We start from the raw sequence: 9,616 nt of genomic DNA, 5'->3' as shown, positions 1-9,616 counted from the left end.
TTTTTTGTGGAACCGGGGATTGAACTCAGGCCCTTGCGCTTGCCAGGGAAGCACTTATTCCACTGAGCCATCTCCCCAGCCCCACTCTGATTTTTTAAATCAAAATTTCATTACCTATTTTATAATGCTTATGAGAGATCCTTACACAGATCCTAGGAAGTGTTACTTCAAAAATACAGTGATATTCAAATATTGAATGAAGCCCTTCAGCTGTTGAAATATTTTCAGAGGTTGATATTCACTTTCATGCATATTCAGGAAAGAGTCCTTGAACTATTTAAGCCAGAATTAGTATGGAGAGGCACAACTTCTGATGTACTCAGTTTCTTCCAGTAGTTCACTTGTTGTTGTGGTTGGGGGCGGGGGCTGGTGGTGGTGGTGGTGATGGTGTTTTGTCACCACTCTAACAGAACTGGTGCTTTCAGTATGGTACCAGATGATCCTCCTTGATGCTTTGTATATGCATAAGGGTTTCTAAAAACTACTTTAAAAATATATTCAGGGTTTTTCTTTTAAATATTTTTGGGCCGGGGATATAGCTCAGTGGCACAGCACCTGCCTGAGTTCCATTCCCAGTACCAAAAAAAAAAATAAAAATAAAAATAAAAATTTACTGAGTAGACAAATGTATTCACACATTTGTGGTAGTAAGTTGGGAGGGTTGTTTTTTTTTTTTTTTTAAAGGATAGGGTCATTAGGTTAAGGGTAAGTTAACAAGGAGTGGACACACAAACATGCAGTTACTTAAGCATTAAATCCTAATAGCACACTAGATTCTGGGGTGAAGGCCAGTATAATATTTTTGGCTTAGGTGCTGGAGTTATGCAAACAGAAGGTACTGCACACCCGGGTTTCATGTCTGAGAAAGTAAACTTGTACATTTTTTTTTTTTATAGGTACAAAAAGGCATTTGAATCTGAGCCAACGCTACAGTCAGGAATTAATTATGCCGTCCTCCTCCTAGCTGCTGGGCACCAGTTTGAGTCTTCCTTTGAGCTTCGGAAAGTTGGTAACTACAGCTTGATATTTTACATGGAAATCAAGACACTAATCCCAAACTTAGTAGAAAGAAAAAGAACCATTAATAAACAGATCCTTTTGCTTTCTACCTGATCTTTCTGGGAAAGAAAAGTTGATTATAACTCTTTGCTTGGTATTTCATGCTATGGTGCACAATTCTGATATTAGGATTAATTTAGTGTTTATTTTACCTCTTTCTGAAAGCCTCAAACTGGTATTGATGATGGGCTTCTCCTTCAGGCTTCATCCCAAATAAGGTCAGTGTTTTGAGGACTATCAGGAATATTTCCAATAGAAGATTATGCTTTCTTAGAATTTTATTTGTTTATTTTTATGTATTTGGTACAGGGTCTCACTATGCAGCTTGGACTCATAGTGATCCTCCTGTTTTCAGCCTGGCCAGCACTAAGATTACAGGCGTGCACCACCATGCCTGGACTCAGTCGCCAGCACAAGGTACCCCCAGGGGTGGCACCAGCGCGACATGCAGGACCGGGGATGGAGCCCTGGTCCCCGCACTTGCCAAAGCAGGTGCTTAGTCCACCGAGTTATCTCACCAGCCCAGAACTTTTTTCTTAAATCCTCTATTTTCTTTTTCTGCTTCTCAAATACACCCACCCCTATGGCGTTAGAGGTGGAGCAACCAAAGGCCCCAGAATCACAAGTCAAGGACAGGCCAGGTAGTGGCTGGTCACCTCCAACAGTATCTCTGCCTTGTGCCCTGATAGGACGTGCTTTATCTCCTTTCTCTGTAGATTCCGTCATACCTGTGACCCTTTTCTGCAACTTAAAGAAATTAGAACATTTTTATGGATGTATTTTTAAATGATTATCCTGGTTTTGGCTTTGTGAACACTTTTTGAAAGCTTTAAGATCCTAGAATATGATCTGTGGTGATCACATTTTGTTCTCTTGAATGTCTAAGCATCATTCTCCTTCACAAAGTCCTTCCAACTCCTGCAGGAGTTATTACTACAGATGTAGATGTCTTTGGCCTCACTTTTTGGAACGGAAAGATAATTGATCTTAATGAAGCTGTGCATTGTAGGAGAAATATTCCCTTTAGTACTTTCAACTGGAAAATAGGTTGTTTCATTTTTCTTCTGAATAATGAATCCTGGGCTTTTTAAACATTGTTTGGGAAGGCTTGGGATGTAAAAAGCGTTAAGATGTAGTGTGTGCATGCAGCAGATCCCCACGGTTTAAATATCACACACCGCAAACATGTACTAAGAGAAAATACAGTGGAAGAAAAAGAAAAAAGTAATAAATTGTTCATACATAACAAGGAAATGTTTGAAGGTAAATAAAGTCTCAGTATAATATTAAGTATTTTTAAAGTACTCAAAAATGGTAAAATACTGCTGAGGAAGTATAGTAGCATTAAAGGCATAAAATTCTATTTAAGAAAAATACATATTTTTACAGTACTGGTGAGTGAATCCGGGGCATTATATCACTAACGTACATCCCCAGTCTTTTGTTTTTTGCAGTGAGACAGCACTCAGTAATTAAGTTGTGTAGGTTGTTGAAATAATTTTTTGACTGATAAATGAAATCAGACAAAAAAACTTGGACAGTTTAGAAACTATAGAGATACTCTGCTGTACACAAAATTCTATGTCATGATCAAAACATCATTGACAAAATTAGCACATGCTAATAATACATGCTGTTGAACTCAAAAGTGAAGTTTTTTTGAAGATATTTGAATGAGTAGGAAAAGTGGTAGCAATAGTTTGAAGATACACTTATTTTCTTAATATTTTTATTTATTTATTTGATACAGGGTCTCGCTACTCAGTTCAGACTCATAGTGATCCTCCTGTCTCAGCCTCCCCGGTGCTGGGATTACAGGCATGTGTTACCACGTCCAGTTTAACTGGCCAGCATGGCATGCAGTACAGGATTTGAACCTGCATCCTTGTGCTTGCCAGACAGGTGCTTAACCCGCCAGGCTATCTCCCCAGTCCTGAAGATACGCTTTTTCTAAACCTTCTTTTAAGTTGAATATAATTAAGACAGCAATCTGAGATCTGAAGAACTATAACATACAAAATAAAGCATTTCATTTTTTTTCTGAGAAAAACTCATGTTGAACAAGCATTTGAATATGTACGATGTTGAATTAAAAATTTTGAAAATTGTGTAACACACAGATTTAAGATGTGACTTGAGAGTGAATTTATAGTTACCATAGGAGCTAAGTTCAAGTTTTCTAAAATACTGTGATATACACTGTAAAATGTATGCCCTTCAAACATTCAATCATAAATTATGCCTATCAAAGTAGGCCAGTGTAAACTTTTATATGGTAAGATAGGGTTAAGTGGATTTTCAAGGAAAGACATGTTGGCTAAATAAATCAGGCTCATACAATTATACTTATAGCGTATAATGAAAACAAAACTAATAACAGTTGGCATATTTTAAAGAAATGCAGTTGCATTCTTTCTTTAAGAACTCTAGTTATATTTTCCAGTAATTTACACCTTTTCCCATCCTTCCTCTTGGCACCTTGTAACATGAAAAATAGCCTAAGTTACTGAGTAGTTATGATAATCAAACATTCCTTTATGAAATTCCTTTAGCTGCTTTTTCAAATCTTGCTTCATTTTTTAAGGGAAAACTTTAAAAATTAAAATGTAATAAGATGAACCCTAAATTTAAAGCTTTCTAAACATACCAAGTTTAAAATCTCTAATGTTAGAAAATCTATTGTCATATCTATTGCCCAAAGATTGTACTAGTCTTTTTGGTAGCAATAATGAAGTAGCTGAGACTAGGCACTACAAAGAAAAGACCTTTATTTCTGTAGTTTTGAAAGCTTGAAGTCCAAGGTTGAGCAACCTCATTGATGTGACTGTATCATATGGTATCAGATACTATCGTGGTGGGAGCTGCTGGGACAGGGAGAGACTCCCTGCGGAGACCGATTTGGGGTTCCAAATGACCCTCATGTAACATTCCACTCTCGCGGGATCTAGCCTCATCCCACAAGAACTACCTTGACCCCTTCCGAGGTCAGCATCTCTGAGGGCCTCACTTCCTCCGCTAGATTCTTCCTCCTGAAGGTTCCCACACTTCCCAGTGCCCCTCCAGCGGGGAGCCAAGCTTCCAACACAAGAGCTTTTGGGAGACACCCTCAGATCACATCTGAACCGCAGCAGACTCTTAATTCTAGCTGCATGTTTATTTAAGGTTATGACTTAATTATTTTGTGGCTCTGTTTTACCCTCTCTGTTTTTGAAGTTTAATTGTTTAGACTATTTAGATCTAGGACTTGAAGACACAAACTACATTTCATGTCTTCTATTTTAGGCTTCATGAGCCTGAAAATTAATATTCAAACTTTAGGGGAATAAAAACTGATTCTTTCATTTTCTGTGGAATATTTCAACTATGAGGCATTTCATGAGAAGCAGAGGCCCCAGTAGGAATGTGGATATAGTAGAACACTGTTTGCAATTAAGACAAGCCACTATTTGGATCTCATTTTCAGTGAGTATTAACAATTATGGAATATAAAAGATTATATTTCTAAATAGAAAAATCCATAGGTCTGTGAAGGTAATGAAGAAAAAATAACCAAAACCAAAACAAAGTCCGTCACTAACCAGGAAAGAAATTCTTTGTCACCTATAGAGGTGGCCAGTGTCTCAAAAACTTAAGAATTATAGGGAAAAGAATGAAGTACTTTTCTTTACTCTTCCTTTTTGGAAGATACTATCATTTCTCCGGTTTATGAAGTACAACTCTTCTTGAATTGTGCTACATAGTGAATTCTTCAAGAGAGTGCATTGTTCAATAGAACATTCATTTGTGAAATAGGAAGTGTGAGGGCTGGCCAAATACCTCAGCAGATTAAAGCACCCACAAGCAGGCTCAGGGCCAGGGATTTAATCCCTGGGCCTGCTGTGCTGACCCCGTCCCTGGGGCACATTGAGACAGCAATTGAGACTGGGCATGGTGACGCATGCCTATAAACCCAGCTCTTGGGAGGCTGTAAACAGGTGGATTACTATGAGTCCAATCTAGTAGTGAGACCCTGAACAACCTGTAGACCCTTCCCTAAAATACAAAAAAAAAAAAAAAAAAAAGAAAAAGAAAGAAAGAAAGAAAGAGAAAAAAATGAAATAGGAAGTGTCATTATTGGGGGGGAAGGAACTAAAAAATAGAGGAGACTGGGCATGGTGGCGCGTGCCTGTAAGCCCAGCTTATTATTTCAAAATAAACCTGAGAGGGACCGTGCTGGCACTTATGCAGACCGGTTCTCTCATACAGACTCTAAAAATCTTTTCTTGACAAGGAGTTATGGCTGTCTGCCAAGGCAAAGCCTGAGAAAGCACAGGGAGCACAGTGGCTGGTCTCAGGAGCAGGACTGAATAAGGGGGGGAGTTAGGGGTGCAGCCGTGCTGGGGACAGCCTACCATGGCGGTGCTGAGATTCCCTTCAGTGATAAAGCCAATAATGATGGTGATGTTAGGCTAGTTGATTCTGGCGCGGATTATTATCAATTGGAACTAAAAGCATTAAGTGAAAATGTTTGGGTTTTTAAAACAGACATCTTAGGTGTACACATGACTGAAGCTGACCCGAGCTTGAGTTTTAGTCACAGAGGAACAATGGTGTCTTGATAAGGTGGGATCCAGCTAACAGTGACACAAGCACATGGCACTGTTTTAAGGGATTATTATTATGAGTGGAATGGCCAGGCATGTGCTTCTTGATCTGGTGAATTGCACAGCATCTCTTGTGAAATACTGTCATCAAAAATGTTTAACTGGAATCTTAAGGTCTAATATCCACTGTTAACGGGGGGGGGGGGTGGCTGAGAGACACTAAGAATAAATATTAAAATCTAGCCATAGTCTTAACTCCATTCCTACAGGATTAATATCTTCATAAGAAAAAGGTTTCATATATCAGAGGCAAAGAGCATAAAACCTCATGCATAAAAGGAATACAGCCATGTAAGGAGAGAGTCAGAGATTAAAACAGCAATGTAGGGGCTGGGGAGATGGCTCAGTAGAATAAGCGCTTGCCTGGCAAGCGCAAGGGCCTGAGTTCAACCCCAGTTCTGCAAAAAAAAAAAAAAAGCAATATTTCTTTTTTTCCTCCATCAGATTGATGAAGATGAATAGGGTGTGGGTGACATAGCGTTGTCAGATGCTCCGAGCAACAGTGCAAACTGTTGTCATGTTTCCTGAGGGCAACTTGGTAGAGTACGTTAACACATAGGGCCAGTGCTCCACCCCAAAAGTCTATGCTCAGCATTTTATACAGAACACACTGAACAAATGTACAAACTTATGTGTACAAAATTATTTAAGGTAATAAATGGGCATCGATTTACATTTGAGTAAATATATTTTGGTACGGCCATGTGCTATAATACCATTTGCCATAACAAAAATAATGCATTTTATCCAAATGCTGAATGGCTGGATGTCGTGATATGTGACAGAATTATGCCAAGGTCACTAACCAAAGCCAAACAGCAACATCAGCAATTTCAAAATGTGAACTTTTATTTTAAAACTATTGTAATTTTAACTATTGAATGCTTCATACTTGCTATTTGAAAGTCTGATAGTTCTGTGCTACACCAGTGTTGGGCTTATTATTCTTTAAGTATGCTATTAAAAAGAAGGTGCGAGGGCTGGGGATATAGCTCAGCAGCATGAGCGCCTGCCTGGCAAGCCCAGAGTCCTAAGTTTGATCCCTGTACAAAGAACAAAACAAAAAAGACTTCTGGTTTGGACTGGAGAGATAGCTCAATGGACTAAAGCACCTGCTTAGGCAAGTTTAGGCAAATGCAGAGACTGCAGTTCAATTCCTGGTACCACATTCCATGCCAGCCCTGCCCCCAGGGTAGGCTGAGCTGGCCACAGAGTCCCAGCATGGTGGCACATGCCTGTAATCCCAGTGCTGGGGAGGCTTGAGAGCAGGAGGATCACCACGAGTCTGAGCTGCGTGGTGAAACCCTACAATAACCAAATATATTTTTAATTAATTAGCTAATTAATGGTGCTTGTTTTCCTGTCTTTGTGTGTGTGTGTGTGTGTGTGTGTGTGTGTGTGTGTATTTTAGGGAAGGGTCTACAAGGTATTCAGGGTCTCACTACCAGATCAGATTTGTAGTGATTCTCCTGTTTTACAGCCTCCCAGGTGCTGGGATTACATGCACGCACCACCATGCCCAGTCTCAACTGCTGACTCAGCACACCCCGGGGACGGGGCTGGCATGGCAGGACTGGGGATTGAACCCCCGGCCCCTGCACCTGCTTTATTAATTAATTAATGGTGCTTGTTTTCCACTGAGGTGGTTGGTAGAGTCATGTGTTTTTAATGTGTTATTTTCTCCTGTACTTCCCTAAGCAGCCATTTAGTCCACTGAGCTATCTTCTCAGCCCTAGAGATTTTTTGTTTTTTGTTTTATTAACAATGAGCTTAAACTGCTGGGAAAGGAACCCAGGGCCTCTTGCTTGCTGTGCTGAATTCCTGAGCTACATTCCTAGTTTGCTTGCTTGCTTTATTTATTTAGCATCAGGATCTTTCTGAGTTGCTGTGACTGGCTTTGTATTTCACATCTTCCTGCCCAGCTTCCTGAGTAGCTGGGATTACAGGCATGGGCCACCATGCCAGTTTAAACTTTGTTAATAATCAGAAATTGAAAGCTATTTTAATCTTACAGGAAGATGAAAGCTTAATTTAGCTTTTTAATGAAAAGTTACCACTGCCTGACATGATGTAGTGTTCTCCTTCCTGTTTATCTTCCAGGGGTGAAGCTAAGTAGTCTTCTTGGTAAAAAGGGAAACTTGGAAAAACTCCAGAGCTACTGGGAAGTTGGATTTTTTCTGGGGGCCAGTGTCCTGGCCAATGACCACCTGAGGGTCATTCAAGCATCTGAAAAGCTTTTCAAACTAAAGACACCAGCATGGTAATAATGCATTCTTATGTGTTCATATAATTAATTTTAATAAGCTGCCTTATATTGTTCTCATGCTTTATTTATTAAACTGACCATTTGATTATTTGTAGAGTAAAATGCAGCAGAAACCTATACAAAAATGTAGTGTTCCCAGAGAGACTCTGTTGACTATAGATTCTAGTCACCTTGGATAGGTGACGTCAGCCATCACTTTGTAACCTTTCCTCCACACTAACTAACTCAGCTTGGCCAGTGTCACCCACATGAGCCACGCAGAGGCCACTCATTTTATGCCTCCAAGTCTAATCCATGTTCGGGGTGAGACTGTATATGTGTTCAGCCTGCTGGCCTTTGCTCCCAGCATCTATTCTTTATTTGCTTTACCACTTACTTAATCTGAGTTTCGGAATCCTCATTCCTGATTTTTCATTTCTTTTTACTTAGAATTTGACAGACACATTTGCATGTTTTCTGTATATGCATGTTACTCTAACTTCATATTATTCTTGGAAATATGTTCCTACACTATCTAGATAGTATTGTAGAGAATAGAATAAAATTTCAGCTGCATTCAGAACCACTTTGAAAAACAATGTGTATTTCATTAGACACCCCACATTATAATTGACCTGCAATTGTGAAGACTTAAAGAGATTAACGAAGACAGAGAGAAGGGCTCTTTCCAGAGCCACTCAGAGCCCAGGCATGCCTGGGCACATCACAGGGGCTATTCAAAGAGACGACCACCATGACAAGACCCTCATGGGTTCCCACATGACTTCCTCATACCCCGGTCTCCTTGAGCCAGTCCTTCCCGGTCTTGTTCTCCCACTGATCTTTCTGAACTACAAGGCTGACCCTTCCCCTCCTCTGAAATCCTTCAGTCGGTATTGTTTAATAATTCTACACAGGCTGAAGCATAAAGTCCATCTCCTTGGCTTGGCAAACAGGGTTTTCTCTGAGTCAGCCCAGCCTCAGCTCTTGTCCTACCCTGAGGTTTGCACTGGCCTCTCTTTATTGTGTATATATGCCAAGCTGTAGTTTTACATTTGTGTAACTCAGCCTCAGCCCAAGGGTGCCTCATTGATCCCTCTGGTCTGCCTTATGAACACTAAAACTCATATCTGCTCATAAAGCAGCCCTTGATCAGAAACCCAAGTCCCTTCCTTCTTGCTTTGGTTGTTCTTTAGTAATGACTCTTGACACTGATTTATTAATTATGTCTCCATCGATATTCATTCGTGGCTTTGCAGTACTTTTTTACATGCGTCTCCATGACCTTCCATGCAGCTTGAGAACAGGGCTGTACTGATGGCATCACGCCCACAGTAGGCATTCAGCAAATGTGAAGTTCATGATCCGATAAATACGTGCATTACACTTAGCCAGAGTTGCTGTATTTTCGACGACTGTTCTGATGGCATTGAAGACGAAAGTGCAGTTATGAAGAGTTTGGTTTTAGGTATGCTGGCTCTGTAAATGAAAAAATAGCTGCCGACTTCCGGGAGCCCCCAGACCCAGTCCTAACCCAGGAATTGCTGCCGACTTCCGGGAACCCCCAGACCCAATCCTAGCCCAGGTCCGCAGCAGGAAGGAGCTGAGCACAGCAGCCAGACCTAAGCCAGACGCAGCTGGATAACTCCAAACTCTGTAGAGCTCCACC

The 9,616-nt window shown here is 40.4% G+C and overlaps 1 protein-coding gene across 1 annotated transcript in view; it reads left to right on the top strand.

The window, feature by feature from the left end:
* Positions 1 to 9,616, top strand: part of Map3k5 (mitogen-activated protein kinase kinase kinase 5) — a 243,822-nt gene that overhangs the window by 127,743 nt on the left and 106,463 nt on the right. Inside the window, exons 8-9 of the mRNA XM_023712197.1 lie at positions 897 to 1,009; positions 7,803 to 7,962. Coding sequence (XP_023567965.1) covers positions 897 to 1,009; positions 7,803 to 7,962 — 273 coding nt within the window. The remainder of the gene's footprint in view (positions 1 to 896; positions 1,010 to 7,802; positions 7,963 to 9,616) is intronic.

Source organism: Octodon degus, unplaced genomic scaffold, assembly GCF_000260255.1.
Source record: "Octodon degus isolate 3935 unplaced genomic scaffold, OctDeg1.0 scaffold00024, whole genome shotgun sequence".
In the NCBI taxonomy this organism is placed as follows: Eukaryota; Metazoa; Chordata; class Mammalia; order Rodentia; family Octodontidae; genus Octodon; species Octodon degus.
The sequence above is the reverse complement of the archived record's forward strand: the minus strand, read 5'-3'. Positions and strand labels throughout refer to the sequence as shown.